This window comes from Lagopus leucura, unplaced genomic scaffold (assembly GCF_019238085.1).
Source record: "Lagopus leucura isolate 7727_CA_CO unplaced genomic scaffold, USGS_WTPT01 Super-Scaffold_1, whole genome shotgun sequence".
Taxonomy (NCBI): Eukaryota; Metazoa; Chordata; class Aves; order Galliformes; family Phasianidae; genus Lagopus; species Lagopus leucura.
In genome coordinates, this window is record NW_024962250.1 from 5,914,811 (window position 1) to 5,936,405 (window position 21,595).

Here is a 21,595-nt window from a genome sequence, read left to right on the forward strand (position 1 = left end):
GCTTATGCCTTTGTATTAAAAGGTCCAGCTCTTTTTAATAGAGATTTTAAATAAATCTCTCTGCAGGCAGAAGATGAAAAATAGTCTTTTTCCAGAGACTAGAAATAGTTATTAATGTAAAAATAATAATAATAATAATTATAGGCACACTCTAATTTTGCAGGCATGAAGAAAGCTGTGTAAACTGGCCATTCTTAAATAACTACAGGTATATGTTGCAGTCCTTAACAGATGAGAAAAATGATCACAGCTGCCCCAGAATGTGTTCTGCGATGCTCTAAGAGTTTATTATGTGGTTGTATTGAATGTATACATAAGGCTTATCTGGATTCATACTGGACTTGAGCTAATGGTCTGGTGCTCAGACACACCCAGCTGGCTTTGTAGCACGCTCTGCAATCAAATATTCCTCACATATCTCACAATGCATCCAGTATTATCGAGGTTATCTCCCCATTAGTTGAAATACTGGACGCTTAACTACTGGAGGTCTGTGTTACATGTACAAATACACCTCACAGTGAGTCGATGAACACGTTACGCCTGTTTTATCGATGAAGAAGCTGTGGAGTTAACATCAATGTTTTCAAAGATTATACAACAGTTTTCAACAAATTACTACCAGGATCAGTACAAAAGCAAAAATGGTATAACCAGCAGTTGCATATTTTTCCCTTTCTTGATCTTCTGTAGGCTCTGTATGTCTCTGGAATTAAAGAGGCATGGTGCAAAATGCTCTTTACAAAACAACGTATGTTTTGCTTCTCTAAAGAGGATTAAGTAGCCGTTGATGTGATTGTAATGGATTTTTTTGAGCAACCAAATTTCCTCAGTTCTAATTTTTTTAATAGGTTCAGATTTGTCTCCCTGTAAGTTAGGAGTGTGTCAAAAATGGCACAAGGTGGAAAGAGTGAGTTTGTTAATCAGACACTGAAAAGGTTTGTGCTGAAGGAACCTTTTGACTACACATAACAAATTGTCTGCCTTAATACTGGTGATGTGGGGAACTGTCTGTGTTTCAGGGTCTTGGACTGCCATTTTGGGATGCAAGGAGTTAGTTGGGAGTGGAAAAACTGGAGTTTGTATTCTTTCTGCTCTGTTACCCACTGCTATCTTCATGGATCTGACACTCTGTTTATCTGACAGTGCGCTCAGTACTGCTTCGCCAGGGAAAATTGCACAAAACAAGCCCAGTGCATCAGCATTTTCATTGTGTATTGAGCTGAGCCTCCCTTCACATGGTCACATCCCCTTTTTAATCTGGGATTCCATGTCCCTTTCCCAGTCCAGCTTGTTTCTGTGGTGTCTATTGCTGGTCTCCCTGAGCTTCTGTTTCTGTGGTTTGAGTGTTTTGTGTGGCCGAGTGTTAAGACCTGCAGGACTTTTGGAAGTGGTGTTGTTGAGGGGTTAGGCAATACACTGAGTTAGTGTTAGCAGTTTGTGACAGACCAAGGTGATGGCTGCGTTCAAGTTGGATTTTCTTCCAGAGATGATGGTGGACCATTGCTCCTTGAATGCTAGCCCTGTGTAAGTATTGTGTGTTCATGTCTAAGCTTGTAACAAAAGTGGTAGTTGGAATTGCTGTCTTTGGAGCCTCTGCTGTCTAATACATTCCCTTTGTGATGGTGGAAAAAGAGGGATAGGAGGATCTGGAGGTCTGAAGTTTGTGGAGAAACCGTACTGGGCATTAAGAGTCGATACTGGGTTCTGGATGAGGGGGGAAGGATTAAAAAAAGCCAAACCACAAAACACAACAACTTGTTTTTTAGGATAAGGGGTGAGGAGTTGTACTGTTTACAGTCTGAAAAAGGTGCTGATATTATAGAATCAGTTATTAAAATGTATTGTTGGGTGAACATTTCCATTTCTCTCCCGTTGATGACTCCAGACTCTACCTTTTAATTGGGAATGAAAGATTCCTTGAAATACTGTTCAAGTCTCATGAAAGTTGCTCAGTTAACAGGAGGTGGGCTGTGCTCTTGAAACTGTTCATGGGAAAGAATGCGGGGCTGAAAATTATTACTTAAGGAGGTTAAGTGATTTCCAGTTCTCAATCTGATTCAAAAAGCATGGAATCTACGTCTTTATATATGGTATTCTTTATCTTGGACATTTGAAGAGATGCTGGCCCTTTGAGTGGAAAGGTTTGGTAATATAGGAATTTGTGATTATTCCCATCCCTCCTGGTAAGAAGTTCATGAGGTCTGTTGATACTGTTGGGAAATTATGGCAGGAGTTCTTTCTCAGGCTCTGTGCAGCAGAATATGGAGAGGAAAAAATAACTAAACATTGCCTGCTTTTGAATTTTTTTTTGAAGTCTGTTGAGGGAGGAATCTGCAGATGAGCAATGGAACACTGTTTAATGTACCGTTAATAAACCACTGAAAAATAATCTTTAAGAGGAGAAAAAGGCAGAAGTGAAGGGATCTGAGTACCCTGGAAGATGGACGCTTGTATCCTTCAACAAAGGGTTTGAGGCCAGCAGGAAATCACTGCACGGTTATTGTTGTCCTCCTCATGTCCTTTCTAGATTTTGCTGGAGTTGGTCAGCAATTTTAGCCTGCTAATCACTATAGCTGCAGTAGAATAGCTGCCATTACAGGCAGTCTTCCACAGAGGTAGATCCTGTGGTATATCAGACTGACTACCAAAAACAAGACCTCACATTGTATTCAACAGGCAATGGGGAGTCGATACTGAAAGCTGTGTATGGCTTGCAACTAGCTGAACAGGGTACAGTGCAGTTTATTAACATGCCATAAATAATATTCATATGGCTAGCAGTACCTTATTCATACATGTATTGCCTCGGAGCCTTTTGTGGAAACCCACAGAATGGCCAGGGTTGGAAGGGACCTCATGATCATGAATCTCCAACCCCCCTGCCACGTGCAGGGAACCCCATACTCAAAACTTCTGTGTTATAGTCTAATAAATGTCTCTTTTGCTGTGTTAGCAGCCTACTGTTAGTCCGCTTGATTTACTCTGAAACTAAGATTATCAAGGGCCAACCTGTTCATCAGCACTGTCAGCCTGTTTGGTTTTTTTTTTTCTTTTTTTTTTTTTTTTTTTGCTAAGTGTTGTTCAAAGCTGCCTAGTTCCACAAAGCTGCTGTGTTGAAAACCTTTAATGAGACTTCTCATCAGTTCAGTTGTATTTTTTTCTGTTTTAAGGTATTATTCACTCCGAGAAACAGTTACAGATAGTCATGCTTAAGCATACAAAAAATGTCCTCTTATTTTCCTTAGTTATTAATAACTACAGCAGCTTGTGGTTCAGCTGAGTTTAGTTTTTTTTCTTTTATGGTGTCTTCTGTAAAATGTTACAGAATTGAACTAATGTTTTTCCAGACATCTCTACAGACGTGAAAATCGTGTGAAAAGTAGATGTTGACTACATTATAAGAGCAAACACTAGGTGAAGTTTTAAACAACCATGTAAAGAGAGTACTTGGTTTCCAAATATATTGCTTGCCAGTGAATGCGAGTAATAATAATTTTTCTGAATGTAATTGTGTGTATATGTATTATTATTTGCATTCACTGGCAAGCAGTGTACATATCTATGTATATGGCATATATCTGTAAATGCATGCATATTGATGTAACAAATGTTTTTTGCTGTAGCCTACTTGCTGTAGGCATACTGCTTCTAACTGCGATAACATCTAGAATTTGTGGCAACCTAAGTAACCGAAATTCCTTATTGAATTTTTGTAGCTCAAAGAAAATGAATGGTACACTGGATCACCCAGATCAACCTGATCTAGATGCTATCAAGATGTTTGTGGGTCAGGTCCCACGGAGCTGGTGTGAGAAAGATTTAAGAGAACTTTTTGAACAGTATGGTGCTGTCTATGAAATCAATGTCTTGCGAGACAGGAGCCAGAACCCTCCTCAAAGCAAAGGTGAGAACTATACTTCTCATATTAGACTTGAGCCCTCTGCTGTTTTTACACTGTTCCAGTCTTACATGTTTGTTTGGGGATGTATGAAAAGTATAGATTATGAGTGCTGAGCAGAGCAGCTAATAAACAAATATTGTGTTGCTCCAGAGCATTGCTATAATGTTATGATATGGCCAGAATGTTGCTGGAAATGTCACTGTTTCAAATAATATACAAAATTCAGAAATATGCAGTATTGTATTGCCACTGAAACTAGGTGGAAGTTCTGGATACAACCAAGTAATTGAGTTTAGAAATGGAAGTAGCCAAGAGTTGTTTGCTGGATGTGTCTAAGTGATTGTTTTAGTGGTGTGCTGGTAGTATTGACTCGGTTCAGAATATTTTAATTACACTTAGTAACTGTTGAGAAAAACATAATCCTATCAGTGATACCTACCTATTTCATTATTTAACTTCTTTTGGTTGTCATTGGATGAGTATAAGTGGGACATGTAATTTCTCTACAGCACGTCAAGATTCATAGAGTTCTTCTTTGGTTAGCATTTTGTTTCAATTGCAGGGTGCTGTTTTGTTACATTTTATACCCGTAAAGCTGCACTAGAAGCACAGAATGCTCTTCACAACATGAAGATTCTCCCAGGGGTAAGAGAAGAGACATGCTCCCTTCACAGCTCTATCTTGTCTTTCTGATCTCTGATGCCACTGATACAAAAACAGACATTATCTTTCTCTGAAGTCTTGTTTTAAGGGAACTGTTAGAATGAGAAAAATCACAAAATTGGAACGATAATAGATTTGGTAGTAGAGTGGGTGGATGTGTCTTCTGTAATAATGCTTTCTTGGGAGGAATGATGGTATATAATTAGGAGAAGATTTTTCTTCCAGATGCTTGTATATTGTTATTAATGCCTTTCTGTAGTGGCAGTATAGGCTACAAACTTATACATTCACCGTTGTTGTGGGAATGTATTTCATCTAGCATAAAGTGAATGCATTTATGATTAAATAATCTGTTTGCATTTCAGATGCACCATCCTATCCAGATGAAACCAGCTGACAGTGAAAAGAATAATGGTAAGCTTTACTAAAATCTGAATTTTGTGGCATCATTTATTCCAAGTGGGAAACTTCAAGATTTTCCTTGTGTTGAACAGCTTCTGACAAAGTCATCTTGCACTGGGGTTTGGGTTTAATTATTTTTTTAAACAAATGTTTTCAGTACACCAGGCAGTTTAAGTGAGGTCTCTAGAATTTCATGACTAAGTATCTACCACTGTTGCTGTTTGCTAGAAAAACCGTGGTGTGGTTAGGGAAACATCCAGTGAGTTCTTCGTTGAACTAAGGTGGCTGAAATCTGGAAACGCTTTTCAGGTCTTGACTAATTTGTAGGCCTTTTGTGACTAGAGTGGGAGTCAACACTTCATCTCCAGCAGAGAAAATACTGTGAATGTAGTTCTGCACATTGACCATTTCAGACATTTACATCTAGCATTGAATAAAATGATCATTTATCCACGTATGTATATATGAGTTTATTTATGCACATACATACACATGTACACACGCATAGATACGTGTGTTTCCTGGGAAAATAATGGAAAGGAGGAGGCAGAAAGGACTTAGAAGTGTTCTAGGATGGCAGATCTGAGGCTATTAAATGAATATTAGTAAAAAAAAAAATGTAGATGAAAATATAAACGTGAAAGCATTGGTTAAAAAAATATTTTAACTTGCCATTAATAAAAGGAATTCTGGTTCTCTTGAGCTAAAATTGACTACAGTAAGGTTTTTAAACAGCTTTATGCTCCAAGAGTTTGACAGTGAATTGAGCGCAACTTTTAAGATTTAATGGTCAGTTGAAGCCCTGCCAGCTGGAATGGCTTGGGATTTTTCCCTCCAACTCCAAGGAAGGCTCAGCAAATAAATTGCCTCTTGCTGTGACACTAAATAGAAGACTTTTTTTTTTTTTTTTGTCTTGAAGCTTCAAATTGTGCTGCAGCAGTTGTCACGTTATAGCGTTGAATGTTTTATTTGTGAACTGCTTTATATGTCCAAGTGGCATTCAGAGTATAATTTTCTCATTCACTTAGAAGTATTTAACAGGTGACTAGCATTTTCAAATCCATAGATTGAGAGGTATAAAGTTCTAAAGTTAGTAGCCACAAACTGGCAGATGAAGATAAATGTTTGTCTCTGCACCATTTATCTTAAAATAGTCCACACTGAAAGCTTTCCTTCAATTTTAATATATCTTTGCATTGGCATTTGGAGGTAATATGTGGTAAAAGACAGCTCAGATTTGAGGTGTCATTTTCATGCTTTTGGTAAAGATCTGAATGGGTCAATATGAAACAACTAAAAAGCTTTTGCTTCCACTGTTGGCAAGAACATAAGGAAATAGGCAGAACTTAATTCACATGATTGACATGGTAGAGGGTAATCTAATAGTCTAGAAAGAGGTCTTCTGCCACTAAAATGCTTGTTTACATGCAGTTGAGGTGCGTTGGCTGTCTAGAATGAAGAGGTGAGAAACGATGGAAATAGTCCAGTAAAATACACACAACTCTTCCTCACCAGGAAATGAATGTGGGAGGTACAGGGAAGAGCTGAATGCAATATTTATTTATTTTCACTTCCTGCAGCTCAGTAGAATGTAAAACAAGGATCCGTGTGAGATGTCTAATATGAATCTTCTTAAAACAAAAATATTCCATTGTTAGGAATCTGGTTTTGACAAGCAGCTGGAATTCCCCGGATTAGAGGAGAAGTAATTCTACAGTTGATGGAGAAAATTTGACAAAATAAGATGTAGTAAGTGCATACTTGCTGGTAATACTCTTATCTTTTGATTTCTTAGCAGTAGAAGATAGGAAGTTGTTTATTGGAATGATATCGAAGAAGTGCAATGAGAATGATATCCGAGTGATGTTCTCCCCCTTTGGGCAGATAGAGGAATGCAGGATATTACGGGGCCCAGATGGGCTGAGCCGAGGTAAGCAGGAACCTTTCTGGCTGTTCTCTGCTGGATGCTGCTTTTTGCACCTCAGGGTGGCGTTTCAGCTATTCCTGTGATTTTTCCAATAGGCATTTCATTTCTTTATTTGTTCTAGAAATGTGTATATAGTGATGACTTGGTTCCTTTTTGTGTTCTTTTTCCAGGTTGTGCATTTGTGACTTTTACAACAAGAGCCATGGCGCAAACAGCAATCAAAGCAATGCACCAAGCGCAAACCATGGAGGTAAGACAAGGTGGTGGATGTCAAGAGATGATGCAATTTGTCAGGCAGTCACTGTGGAGTTTGGGGAACTAGAGAGTGGAGAGAAGTATATAAATACTACTTCTGGGCTGTTGTGTTTGCTTTGCTTGTACTATTAGGATTCAAGATAGAAACCTCATCTGCAGAGAAAATATGAAAGTACAAAGTAGAATAAAAAGCAAATGAGATTTTGAATCTTTAATTAAATGCATTGTTTGATTACATATGTTTGGGGAGGGTATCAGAAATGTTTCCAATGGCTGGTCTTAATGCAGTAGTTTTGTGATGAAGTGTGTAATTGTTTCAATTGCTATTTGCAGGGTTGCTCTTCTCCCATTGTGGTAAAATTTGCAGACACGCAGAAGGACAAAGAGCAGAAACGAATTGCTCAGCAACTCCAGCAACAAATGCAGCAGATCAGTGCTGCCTCTGTATGGGGAAACCTGGCTGGTCTCAACACGCTTGGACCGCAATACTTAGCAGTGAGTTTCTGACCTGGTTTCTTTTCATCTCTTCATAGCTTGGTGTCTGATTGTCTTTTGTCGTTTGATGGATTCTGAAGGCTCCTTATAGACAGGAGTAGGGCTGTTATCTTCCAGTTGGTGGATGAGGAATCTGAATTACAAGGAAATTATCATTTCCTAAGAGCTAGTCAGGAGGCATTTAAGTGAGTATTTCAGCCCCAGTTTCTGAAGTAGTAAGCACTGAAACTTTTTTCCTATTGTATGTAAAATAACTTTGTAGAGGGAAGGTTTTCCTCATATGTTATGGGCTCTGTGTTTATTCATCTAAATATATACCCTTTCACGTCTTTTGTGACATAATGATAACATAATTATTGTATTCTTCCATTGTTCCTCATCCAGTATTTATTTCTCTCGTCCTCTTCCGGTGAAACATAGAATAGCGCTTGGTGCTGTACAAAGAGAAAAGCTGATCAGGTGAAAGCATCAAGCAGCTCACAGTGCACAATAAAAAAAAAAACACACAATTATTCACCAGTGAATAGAGAGACTCTGCTCTCTCTCGCAACAGTGATACAACAGAGTGCAGTCTGCTGTTTGTTTTCATAAACTAATGTGCTGTAGGTTGTTAGAGTAGTTATGAGAACTGTTTTCATGCAATGTTAAGATCTAGAAAGCAGAAAAGGAAAGCTTCATCTCATTCTTGGTATGGTGTACTATTATTGCACTGGGGGCATTCTCTTACTTCTGCTTAAGCTGATGGATTGGAATTTTTTTAAACAATACATAAGTAATGAAGAAAGGAATAGGAAATCTTCCTGAATAGCTTCCTAGCCAGGACTTGAAATTTCTTTAACGGGTGCTATGCTTAGGGAAAGTGAAAGAGATCCCCTCTCACATTGGCTCTTTGACTTTTGGCATGCCATTTGTCCCATATGGGTGATGTCAGTTGTGAAGTCTAACTTGAGGTAGTATATCCTTGCAGGTGGCAGATCTTCCTGAGGTACTTTGAAAGGGAATTCTCTCTTATTACTGAGTCTCAGTGCTGATTTGTCTTTGTGCATCAGATAGAAACTTTGCCTCGGCTAGTATATTGACTATGCTGAGTGTGAAAAGCGTTTTGCTATTGCTTTGGCTGCAATGTAGTGCATGGGCAACACTGATTTTCACTGTGATGGTGTTCTGGCTGTGCTTTATAAGAGGAATTTTTGATGTGCTTTGCTGTGATGTGGTGTGTAAGCAGTGGGAATTCCCTTTGTGACGGCACTCTGGCTGTGGTGTGATGCAGTTTCTCCCAGAAGCGGAGCCAGCCCTCACTCTCACTCTTGTTTTGTTTTTTGGTGTAATGTCTAGCTTTATTTGCAGCTCCTTCAGCAAACAGCAGCAGCCTCATCTGGGAACCTGAACACGTTGAGCAGCCTCCACCCAATGGGAGGTGAGTTTTTTCATCAGAGGATAAATTTGATACCAAAGTGAAGAGGAGGGGGGTAGAGAAAGTAGCCAGAAGGCTGTAAACATATTGGATTGTAGTAAATAGTATTGAGTTTGCTGATCTTGTGGAATAATAGGAATACTCTGCTGCGAGTGTGGAAGTTCCCTCTTAATCTTAGTTAACCATTGTCCTGAAGGTAAGTTGTGGTATGCTGTTTACCTCTCTTACCTCTGGCATTTGAAATCTATAATCTCTTACAGATACAAAAAAAAAAAAAAAAAAAAAAAAAAAAAAAAAAAACCTGTATAAATTCATTTTCATCGAAACAGATGCATATTTGAAACACTGTATTTTCAAATAAGCACTAGTGCATGAGTTTCAGTTACAATGAATTTTTTAAGTCTCCTGTTTCAAATTCTTTGTTTTTAAGTACTTCAGAGTTGCAAATGCAGTGTTGATAGCACTTTAAACCAGGGCTTCATTCTGTTTCTTTATTTTCTGCATTTGAGCTAGTTGATTACAATATTTTTATGATGGAGAAATACCAACTTAATAGATAGGAGCCAGATTCCTAGCTGTAGAGTACTGATCAAAATTTACACCAAATATAGATGTATATTTTATAAGCAAGTATATTTGAAGTAGCTTTAACTTATTTCTTCTAGAGCTATGGAGATATTCTTAAATTTCTGATATTGGGCAGCAAATTAATTTTCCCTTTCCATCCTCATCAGGTTGGGAATAATAAGACCCCTGTTAGTAACTCCCATTTCCACATTCTCTAAATGCTTTTGCTGGTAGAAAAAAACCAACAGCAACGTGGTTTTGGTTTTAGTAGTGAACATTTAAAGCTTTTAAAATTGCTTCTTTGAGTTGTCTGGTAGTTAGCAATTGTCCATGCCCTGTCTGTGCGGACACTGAACATGAGCTGTTAAGAAAGAAATGTCTCTTTGTGCATCTGACTTGTGTTGCTACACCCTACAGCTTTGTGATGGTGATGTATACAGATTTTGTTGTGAGCATGATGCCAGTTTTTCCCACTTGCTTATGTATGAAGGCACAAAGTAGTAAAGGAGGAAAGCTAAAACCAGTTCATGTTTGTTGTTACCATAGGGCTGCTGAGGGGGGCCTAGCTAAATGAAACTGCATGTGGAGTTTTCAGGGTAATTCTGTCTTCACTGTATAAAAAGCACCTTAAAAACTGAGAACCTAGGCATGTAAGTAGCATGTCGCATGGTGTTTTGAATTTTCCAAGGCTGCTGTTCTACACAGGGAGAATTTTATTTTATTTTCAAAGCTCCATTAATATCTCAATTGCATTTCTTGACTTTGATAGAAAAATTAGCAGGTAATTAGATTCCAGTCTGCATTGGGCTTCATAGACAAAATTTAGTCTTGACCCTATTGGAAAGCAGAAGGAAAAACAATGTGATGGCAGGAGAACAGGTGCAGCGTGTACATGCCAAACTGCTTCAGAAAGGAAGCAAGCTGCTCTGTTCTTCACTAGCTCTAGCACTTGCAATTTCAACCCTCTGTAGCACAGTAACAATGACAACAAAACTTAGGTTTTAACTTAATATTTTTGTTAGAATTGCATCTTAGAGAATATAAACAAAATCAGGATCCTCTTGTTTTGAGCGCTAAATAGAATTAAAGATACGGACCCAGTCAGAAAGTTAAAACAGTTTGAGGTTTAAAAAATAAAAGAGCTAAAGGTAGTATAAGCTACTAAGAAGACGAACAGTTTATTCTGCATTGCCATTCACATCCTTGTGTTGTCTGTTTGCATCCTTATTTGTAAAGCTGAGATTTTGACACGTGTGCTTTGTCACCACGTACTTACGAAGCATCTGAAAGACAAAGAACCACATCAACAAAGTCATGGGAAAAGAGGAGAAATTTAAGATACACAAATGAGGAGATGTGAAAGGGAAGAAGAAGAAATGGAAGAATTGAGCTAGCTAACTGAAGGATGGTTGAAATACAGGAGTCTTTAGAACAGAATCAGAATGAATGATAATAGAGTGACAAGGAAAGATGGCAAATTAGTGTCAATACTGACTGAATCATTTAATTCATAAATTATAAATCAAAATGAAGGTGAGTCATATATGTAAATGACCGATAAAAAAGTTCATCAACACATCTTCCTCTCACTTGAGTATTCCTGGCTTATTACCCACAACATGTTTAATGTTTTCTATTTTCTTTACCACTTTTGTTTGACCGGCTGACTGATCTGTGCATATAGTGGTTGATCTCATGGTTAGGAGTTGCCACTTAACCTTGTCTCACAGTTGACTGTTGCTTCCTGGCTGCCAAGGAGGCCAGACAAAACAAGTTAATGTTCAGCTGATGACAGGTTAAAGGTATGACATTGGCTACTGTGTTATATAGATCTTCTTAAAAGAATTCTGCAGTTGTTACTGTTCCCATGTAAAGAGAGTAGAGGCATATAAGATGAGAAGAGGTTATTAGCCTGATGTCTAGACAAGTTCTCTGGCTTGCAGATCAACTCCATCAAACCGTGGCTTAACTCTCCATAGCAGTTAAAATCTCTATGCTTTTGTGACTGGACATAACACTGCTTGAAAATGCCTGTGCTCTGGAATCTGCATCTGAGATCATGGTCTTTTAAGGAGAATCATCATTATGTGCGACATATGTTCCCTTTTAGTTCTGACAAAGAATCACAGAGTTGAATAGATTCAGTAACTAGTACTGAAATCTGATGTTCTTAAACTCCTTCCCATTACTGCCTACCCTATTATGAGGTGCAGAGGCTGGTGGATCTTAGGCTTGGATGATGGTGCCTACCGTAGGAGAAACTGTGCATTCTTCAATGTGTTGCAGGACTGAATGCGATGCAGTTACAGAACCTAGCTGCGTTAGCAGCTGCAGCCAGTGCAGCTCAGAATACACCAAGTGGCACCGCTGCACTCACCTCCTCCAGCAGTCCCCTGAGTGTGCTCACCAGCTCAGGTAAGAGACTGACTATGCCATAGTGTGTTATGACATGGGTTGCCTTGGGGAGTCATTTCAGGTTAGATGTAATCTATTTTGTCCATTTCTGTCACTGTTGTGTTGATAGAGACTTTTAATTGATGTCTTTAATGTCTTCAATAGATACGAGTTCTACCTGCACATTCATTGCCATTTGCTTAGGGTAGATATATCTTTGCCACCAGCAAAGGCTTTTTTTTTCCTTTACCTGCTGTGTTTCTTCTTCCAAATGGCCAGTGTAATGTTAAAAAGAGTTTTGAAATGGTCGTGAAGCAGAAAGGTAGGTGGCCTCTTTCCAGTCATTGTACTACAGTCTCATATTTAATGTAGCTGTGAATTTAGGCAGATATTGCAGCAAATGTGCCCTGTTCCTTTGGACATGAAGATAGAAGATGCTTTAAACATAGAGTAATGCACTAGAAATGTCCACTTTATATTTCTCTGGCATTGGTGAAGAAAATACTACAACTGCCTCATAGAAGCAGAATACACAAATCTCTAGCACATGGAGGCATATTCTGAACTGCCCCAGGTGGCTTTTTGTATTGCATAGCAGTGCCAAAGAGCTAGACTAACAGATTATAAGAAACAGCTGTTGAGAAAACCATATGTCACTTGATTAGGAGTTAAACTGTGGGTGCTTTGCAGATTTCTACTTACAGAAATTCCTGAGGGAGAACTCGGCTCAGAGTATTCTGTTATAACAATTTTACATAAAAACTTTGTGGTCTGAAGTCCTTCAAGGTAAAACCTCAACGTTTATCTTGACTACCAGTTGTGGTATCCTATTCTATAATATTTCAGAACAAACAAAATTCCCACAGAGCTGAGGCTATAGAAGAAGTACAGTTACAATCCATTATTACTGCTTTGACATTGAGAAAGAATGGAAGTAAATGTGACTGAGAATTTCTACCATATTTCTTCGTGCAGTGGCAGAGCAGGAATTGTGAGGTTAATTGGTGCTTAGGTGTAAGCTTTTGTTGTTTGCTTTGTCATCTACTAACTGGAGCTGGCTTTTTCTATCTGTTGAGGTGGGGAACAAGAGTGACAGGTTGTGAAGTTAAAATGCTGTACATGTTAGAAGAGGCAGAACCAGCTTCTTAGAAGTATAAAGCAAAAAGAACAAGAGCAGTGGACACAATAGCAGAAAATTCTGACTGGCTGTAAAAGGGGAAAAGAAAAAAACTTGTGGTGAAAGTGATTAAGCACAGGAATCAGGTGCCAGAGGGGCTGTGGAATCTCCATCATTTTAGAGATTCAGAATTGTGTTGAAAAAGGCTGTGAATAGATCTCTCTAACTCAGGGACCAGACCTGCTTTGGGCTGTTCCCTTCCAACTGAAATTATGCTATGATTCTGTGACTCTTTGAGATTACTTACTCCTCTATGTATTTTAGCTATCCCACAGCTCTCCCCAGATGCCATTTCCTGAAGCAGAGGGTGAGGAACAGCAGTCCAATTTCAATCACCAGCTGTCCTAAGCCTGAACAAGTTTTTGATGGCCAATCACATTCTTAAATTATTGTGCATCTACAATCAAGTAATCATAGAGTGTCATTTGAATTAATATTCTATACAGATAGATTAGTTTATTCTTCACAAGCTTCTAACATGTAGCAGTCAGTAAGCTCTTAAAACAGAATTTCAAGTATAATTTAAGAGTGGAGGTTATCTTTCTTAAAAAAAAAAAATAAAATCTAAAAATAATTCCGGAGGGTATAATGGTTTATATGTAGTCACTTACCAATTAAAATCAGTTTAAGAGTTTTTCCTTATGCGCTTTGCATTTAAAGCTGTACTTAAAAGGAAAAGAAAACCTTGATGTGCATATATACAGCATTCAGTCTGATGATATTTCTCATCATTGCAAAGCGTGCTGGCTCTTCACTCTGAACTATTGTCGCTTTTAAAACCAAACTTGGAATTGCCTTTTGATTAATACTTATATGTGCATGCACACTGTTTGTATTTTCATAGAGCACTGTTAGACACAGCATTCAGAACATACTTTCTGGACCATGCCTAGACCTTAAAAACTCTAAATATAGCTGTTCAGTGCCATGTAAATGACATAGTAAATGTCTTCCTTGTCTGTGTGGGACATATGGCAACATCTATTGTGATAACCTCTTAAACCTAACTGCAGATGAGATGACTACCAGCTTGACTCCTGTCCATCTGTCATCCAAATGTCCACCTAATGCTTATTTGGCTATCTTTCCTGGATTGTCTTCAGATTGCATAAGTGGTGGAAAAATCCAGACAGCAATTATGAGGTGTTTCCTTTTGGTTTTCTTTTATCTGCACTCATACCTTTTGTGTGTTGGAGAAGTTGGAAGTCTTAAATGGTGCAATATCTTGACTAAATGCAGGTTCTATGTCACTGTGGTTGAACTCAGAAGTGTTAAGAATTCTTGTTCTGTGTTCAAATTTGCAATAAAGCAGCTTCCAAAGCTACCCTTTGAAACTGAATGTACTGCTACTGCATCCACCTATGGGTAGTCCATATTAAAGAGGCTGAAGTCTTAGATTAAAAACTGCTGGTTTGTGAAAAGTATGCTAGATGACTGAGCTAGAACAGACTTGCTCTTCTCTGGAAAGCATCAGGAAAATCTATTTGTTTACATTCTGCAAGCTGATTGTCCTAATTCTGTTATCTTTGCTAGCTATTCTCTACTACCTCTTAAAACTTGCTGAAAAACCCTCAGTCCTTTCAGTTAGTAAGCTTACGGCTAGCTGTTTTAGCTAGGTGTAATTCAGTACATTGATCCAAGAATATTTAACTTCAGTAGCATTGCAAGAAGGAAGAAATGCTACGAGAGGAAGAAACGAAAGATGTTAAGAATTAGGAATGGACTAAAACACATGTATAAACTTACATTGCTTTTCCATCCCTTTTACTGTGGTCTATTTTTCCAATCTGACATGATATATGAAAACTAGAAAAACAGAAGAAGAGAGAGTATGAGGAGAGATGAAACTCCTTTCCCATTCAAAGCAACTAGAAAGTCTGTAAAATAGAGGTCTGGTGTTGGAGGAGAAGCCCAACAAATACATAGGTGGCATGAAATAGATGAATAGGGAAATGAATAAAGAGGCTGGTCACTAGATGTTCTAAGGCAAGAATTGCAGGATATCAGGTGAAGTTTTGAGCTGCTTTGATTTCTTTGTGTGACACATGCTTAAATGGCAGAACTCAGTGCCTTACAACACAAGGGGAAAAAAAAAAAGTGTTCAAAATGCAATGTAATTAATGAATGAAAATCATAACTTAAATACAAAGACATTGCCCTCAGCTGAACAGGTCTTAATGCTGCACACTGCTGGAACTGTGCTTAGGAAGCATTGTTTTGTAATTGCTTTGTATTTGCTCTATTATTCATCAATATGCCTTTAGTCACCATTACAGCCAGAGTGCTGACTCACTACAGCAATTCTTGTATATACATGATAAAGAAAATACATTGTGTTTTCTTGTTCTTATTTTCAGCAATGTTCATGTCTTAAAGCGCTTCATGCTTGCATAAGCAGATGTTTGTTAAGCCAGCTGAACTAAAAATAAATGCATTCATCTTTTTGCAGTGATTTAAATGAATGTATTTAAAATTACAACCTTTTTAAAGTTGCAAAGGATCCATTCTGTCTTTTACTTTGCTCTCAAGCCTTGGCTTCATTTTTTCTTTCCCGTACCACCACTTTTTTCTTTCTCTTGAAATGGTGTTCTCATCTGTCAAATGAAGTGTCTGCTTGAGTTATGGAGATTAGCAATGAAGTGCTGCAAAAAAACAAGTGATACTCTAAAATCAAGGCAGCTGTATTATTTGTACATTGGCTTTTATTCAGCTAGCTGTGCTGTTTTTCTACCAACTTGAAAATTACTGTAACCTGTTCTCTGTATTTTTTATAGCATTTAAAATGTTACTGATAGTAAGATGGAAAGTGTCTCCTCTTTGGAGTAAGCATCTTGACATATTGTTTGGGACACTTCGATTTCTGATACTAAGAATGTTTGTCTAGAACTTTTCCCAGAGCAAGCTTGTCCCTTCCTCTGTTAGTACAAAAGCTCAACTGCATACAGAGTGCAGCTCCCTGGGTATTTTTGCAGCTTTTGTTAGGTACTAGAGCACACTTTTGGCCTGGCTTGTTAGATGAGTTTGCTGCATTCTGTTCAGTTACCATGTTCCATACCAGTAGAGATGTGATGCCACCTATCTAACATGATGAATATGAAATGTAGGTAAATCCACTTGACAGATGTGAACAATTTTTTTCAAAGCTTTAATGGATGCAGCACAGTGAGAATTACAAAAATGAGAAGGAAAGTAAAGATGGCTGAATTTCATTTCTTCTGTTGCCCACTTGATGTGATGTAAATTCCTCTTGGAAGACCACGAGATGCCTCTACAGCACCAGCTTTCACTTTTAACTCTTACCTGTTACAGAATGTGGCAGGACATTTCAGCTATCAGTCTGCTTGGGACTGTATCTGTAGTCATTACTTGCTGAGGTGAAAACAGTTGAAGGTGTTAGTGGTGCTGCAGTCAATAGAGGACAGACTGTATTTTAGATTTTTGTTCCAGTCCTTTTCTTGGCCATAGTCCGAGCTGCTGCAGTGTGATTTTTAATGGAAAATTATTTCATGTGTCTGGGCATCTGCTGTTCCTGCTTTGGCTGTATTGGAAAGCCATATGTTCAATTTGACTGGAGCTTTCTTTGATGTTGCTCATATCTGTGTTTTTGGTCATCTTCACCTTGTGTGGTGTTTCAAGGATTCATGTTAATATGTAGCAAATCGTAGTCACTTCTGGTTGCAATAATAGATATTGCTGCTAGTCACTTTGATTGAGATACAAAGGGTAGATGTCACTCATAAATTGGTTGAATCTCAGATGTCTTACATGTCATTACATTGTTACTGCTGCAGAAAATAGATGTTATAATGTAGAAAGTTTTAAAAACACACAGAGTTTTGGTATGAGATCAATCAAGTTTTATGTGCTTGAAGTGTTTTTGACAGTTGCCTTGACACTTGACTTTTGACTGTTGCCTTGGTTTGTTCTGTACTAGCTGTTCCTACAAAAATGATTTAATGGAGAAGCTGAATTATCACAATAAAAAGGTATTGTTTGAAATTTAATTATCTTATTTTAATAGCAGGTTCCTCACCTAGCTCCAGTAGCAGCTCCTCTGTTAATCCCATGGCTTCTCTTGGAGCATTGCAGACACTGGCAGGGGCTACAGCAGGCCTGAATGTTAGCTCTCTAGCAGGTAAGCTGTGTGTTGTGGTGGATTGGGGGAATACCACATTATCATTCCTCAAGCTGTGCTAATTTTGTTTTTCCTGCTCCTTGCTTTTTTATAGTAGTGCAGAGTCATGAAAGATGTTTGATTCAACTTAATGGCAGTACTCAGTCATCTTTACTTTTTCTTTCTTACACAGGCATGGCAGCTTTAAATGGAGGACTTGGCAGTGGTGGTCTTTCAAATGGGACAGGTAGCACAATGGAAGCTCTCACACAGGCTTATTCTGGAATCCAGCAATACGCTGCTGCTGCATTGCCCACACTCTATAACCAGAGTCTTTTAACACAGCAGAGTATTGGTGCAGCAGGAAGTCAAAAAGAAGGTAGGCAGAAATTTGCAAGCAACTTCAGAGGAGTTTTCTAAAGGGCAAGCCTAGCCCTTGCAGCTACCTTGTGTTGCAAAGCTTTAATTTGCAGGCATTGTTTAGAATAAATATTATTGAATAAACCGAAGGAAAGCCTTTGAGGTATCTCTACTAATGACTTTGTAAAGTTATTTTTATATAAATATTTTCTCCCAGTATTTAACTTGTCTCAAGTGCTTAGTAGTAGTACTCCTCCAGTTTCTTGGAGGAGTAGAGTGTATGGGTCTTCAGCCAAATATATCATATTGCTAAAGAATCAATTGTGGTATAGGGTATTGTTTTCTTTGTTTTGTTTTCTAATTTTGGTTTCTCGGTATTTCCAAATGTGAAGTTCTTTGTCTTCCACCTCATTGTGCAGATCCTCAATGCTCATTTCTTCAGTGTCTCTTCAGTTCTCCACTCTGCAATTTCTGAATCAATGTAACGTGGTATAAAATGAAGAATAGAAGAGTAAACTTTCAGCAGAGTGTAGGGTGGTGTTTAGAAAATAATCTGTCAAATTACTTGTAATCTTATTTCTTACAGCTTCAGTTGAGATTTACCTTGTTTCGTTTGGCCAAATGAAACAACATCAAGCTTATCGTTCAGTTTTTCTTGCATCTAAGATGTGTGAAGCAATCTTAGTACAGTGTGGGAATTGCAAGCAAAGATGGTGGAGAAAGAGCTAGAATTATGCAAATGATCAATCCTAGCAAATGATCAAGTAGACTCATTCTGGAATCAAATACTCTGCAGAAGTGCATACAACAGATTTCATTGTTTTCTCTAGAAGATCCAGCTAGAATGGTCTTTCAACTCTTATTTTTTTCTATAACGTAGGCTTATGTTATCTGTTCTTTCTCTGAACTTATATTCTTGTTTTGAAGGTCCAGAGGGAGCCAATCTGTTTATCTACCATCTCCCCCAGGAGTTTGGGGATCAGGATCTGCTGCAGATGTTTATGCCATTTGGAAATGTTGTCTCTGCCAAGGTTTTCATTGACAAGCAGACCAATCTAAGCAAGTGTTTTGGTACGTTGGGTCTAACTGTTACTTGTAGATGCACCACTTCTTTCTAGTAATCTCTTTTTCCAGTATATAGTTTAGCTTTTAGATCAAGTGATTTTTCCGTATCTGTAAACTTGAACCTCAACTCTTCCAGCTGTGAACTGAATTTTCCTATTTTCTTTGTGACTTCTTGTGGTTTCAAGCTAATATGCCTCAAAATATACCATTAGGACCCAAGATAATTGACCATTGGTGTTTACCATGATTAGAATTTGAACAGCTCCTCCTCTCCTTCTTGTCTGCTTCTTCAAGAACTCTTTACATTGCTATATATATTGCTTAATACATTATCATTATGAATTATTTCCAGTAATATTTTTATTGCTACTATTAAGGCTACAGTACATTATAAAAGGTTTGGACTCTTGTGCCCTGTAAATGCTCTGAAGGCCATTTGTAAAGCTTCCTGCTAATTCTGAGATCTTTACAATTGGAGAGCTATTTCAGCCATTATCACTACCTAATTTTGGTTGCATTCGTTAGCCTAATTTTGTTCTGCCTATTGTGTGTTTAGATTGGAGATGCATTGGGGCAGGAATTTTATTTAAAAAAAAAAAATGAAGTAAATCAACACATCATGTTATTGTTGCTATTCAAATAAATTATTTCACGTTAACTGCTGATGTCTGCATTGCCACAGGAGCAAAACACATTCTCCTTTAGCTTACCTAGCAGAATACTGCATGTGTGGACTGAAAGATTCATAGCTTCATTTTCTTCATAAAACAGCAGTGGGAGCAATTTTAGCATTTTTGTTGTACTGTAAACTCTCATGTCTGTGATGGTATAAGAGAGATTAACTTTTCTCTATGGTTTTCAAAGCATTGTACTAGCATAATGCCCTGTGGCTTTTTAGTATTTAGTGGTCCAAAGGTTGCGGATAAGCTGGTGCCTTCTGAAAGTACAAAAAAAAAAAAAAGTATGGCAATCATCAGACTGTAAAACATGCATATGGAGTGATCTGCCCAGGTAGTAATGTCAACCACTGACTGGGGTTAGAAACAGGTTTTTTCAAAACCCTGAGAAAGTTCATTTTGAGTATGTTTTTTCTCTGGAATGTTATACAGTGTGTCAGAAGCTAGAAGTACCAGAAGTAATACTGGTACAAGTATCACACAACTGTGACAGCCTCTTCGCTGATTTAATCCCATAATGCCAACGTCATATAAATAGGGAATCATTCAGGTTGGAAAAGACGTTTAAGATCATCAAGTCCACCCATCACCTAACACAATCAAGTCCACCACTAAATCATGTCCCTAAGCACCGTATTCTTCAGTTTTGTCTCTTTATTGAACTTAACATTTTCTGGGTTTGATTTTCTTCTAGGTGGAAGTTTTTATTAAAAAAAAAAAGTGTTGATACTTCTTTTCGTGTTGGAATTCTAGAAAATAATTGATTTAAATTTCCTGAGTTTTGTATAGCTTTTACCCAAAGTTCAGTATGTCAGAAAACAAAACATTGTCAGAGAGCTCTTAGTAAGAGATTTTTATGAATATTCTAAGCAGTTATCAGTTCTTGAAAATCGTATTTCATGAAAGCCTCTCTCACCTTGTGAGCGTGTTGTGAGTAGCTGTTCTGGACAACTTTGGCACATTGTAACTGCATGTTTCCTTCTTCCTCAGGTTTTGTAAGTTATGACAATCCTGTCTCTGCACAGGCTGCCATTCAGTCAATGAACGGCTTTCAGATCGGCATGAAGCGTCTGAAAGTACAGCTCAAGCGCTCTAAGAATGACAGCAAGCCATACTGAGCGCCCCTCCCCTCCGGGACTGGAGTGAGAAGGATCTTTTGGTAAGTTGGAGAGGAGCGCACTTAGTGATTCGAAGCCCTAAGGCTGTGTTTTTACAGTCCTGGAAGCTGATCCATGCCGTTCTATCTGGCACGTCTTCCCCTGAAGACTCGGCTGCAGCCTCTACTGAGAATCCTGCTTCGAATGAAGGACAAGTTTGTGCTTTTGTTTCCAGTGTTTTACTTTGGAGTTTAGGTGCCATATCGCTGAGGTTGTTGTTTTTTTTTTTGTTGTTTTTTTTTTTCCCTTATTTAAGTTTGCTGTGTTTGTAACCAGTGTGTGTTGAGAAGGACCAATGCCAGCTCCTTAGGGGTGGGGAGGTAAGGTCAAAGGGAGCCGCAGAAACTGAAACCACACTGCCTTGGGGTAGAGAAAAGAAGGGGAAGCAGAACTGACACCACACTGCCATGGGGAGAGGAGAAGGGAAAGCAGAAATAACACTGAGCAGCTGATGGAGACAAAGATGGGGAAGGAAAACTGAGTTTATCTAAGTTTGGGTGAGCAAAGAACCAACACAAAATAGCCTTTGTCATGCCACACCCACTCTTTGATGCTTCCTTAACTGTATGCCATGGTGAGGAATTAATAAATCATCTCTAAAGCAGAAGATAGGCTGGAAGGGTGAGCACATTAACGAGCCAAAGGAAAACTGCAGTGTTTTTTTGTTTGCTGTATATGAAATAGTGTGTATGTAGCACTGTGAATGTACACAGCACTTTACAAAATTAGATAATGTCTGCCCAGAAAATTTCACTATTTACTGCTGAATGTTAATGAGATGCAGTGGATTTCACCATTTTTAAGAGAACTTATCCTTTAACTTGGTTTAGAGAGACATAGCTTAGAGTCTGGATGAATATGTCTGAGGCTGGAAACAGGAAATTTTCAATCTCTGATAACCTGCAGAATTTTTCGCCAGTTTTTTTTTTCCCTAACAATTCATTACATTCTCCATTTCTATGGAGTAATGTCCTTTTCACAGAGTAGTACTTTGAATTCATTCTGATAAGCGTAATATGTACTG

General features: G+C 38.2%; 1 protein-coding gene across 19 annotated transcripts in view; it reads left to right on the plus strand.

Moving 5' to 3' along the window:
• The window catches only part of CELF1 (CUGBP Elav-like family member 1), a 54,054-nt gene that overhangs the window by 24,283 nt on the left and 8,176 nt on the right, over positions 1-21,595 (plus strand). For 6 of the 19 annotated variants that reach the window (XM_042873116.1, XM_042873155.1, XM_042873139.1 and 3 more), the window contains exons 3-14: positions 3,720-3,907; positions 4,467-4,549; positions 4,933-4,981; positions 6,765-6,899; positions 7,067-7,146; positions 7,485-7,646; positions 8,982-9,063; positions 11,914-12,042; positions 17,220-17,333; positions 17,506-17,691; positions 18,600-18,743; positions 20,405-20,573. In XM_042873116.1, coding sequence (XP_042729050.1) covers positions 3,730-3,907; positions 4,467-4,549; positions 4,933-4,981; positions 6,765-6,899; positions 7,067-7,146; positions 7,485-7,646; positions 8,982-9,063; positions 11,914-12,042; positions 17,220-17,333; positions 17,506-17,691; positions 18,600-18,743; positions 20,405-20,532 — 1,470 coding nt within the window. In that variant the 5' untranslated portion in view covers positions 3,720-3,729 and the 3' untranslated portion in view covers positions 20,533-20,573. Of the gene's footprint in view, positions 1-1,365; positions 1,528-3,719; positions 3,908-4,466; positions 4,550-4,932; positions 4,982-6,764; positions 6,900-7,066; positions 7,147-7,484; positions 7,647-8,981; positions 9,064-11,913; positions 12,043-17,219; positions 17,334-17,505; positions 17,692-18,599; positions 18,744-20,404; positions 20,574-21,595 lie in introns of those variants that run through there. The other 13 variants (XM_042873107.1, XM_042873089.1, XM_042873064.1 and 10 more) reach the window with 13 other exon arrangements.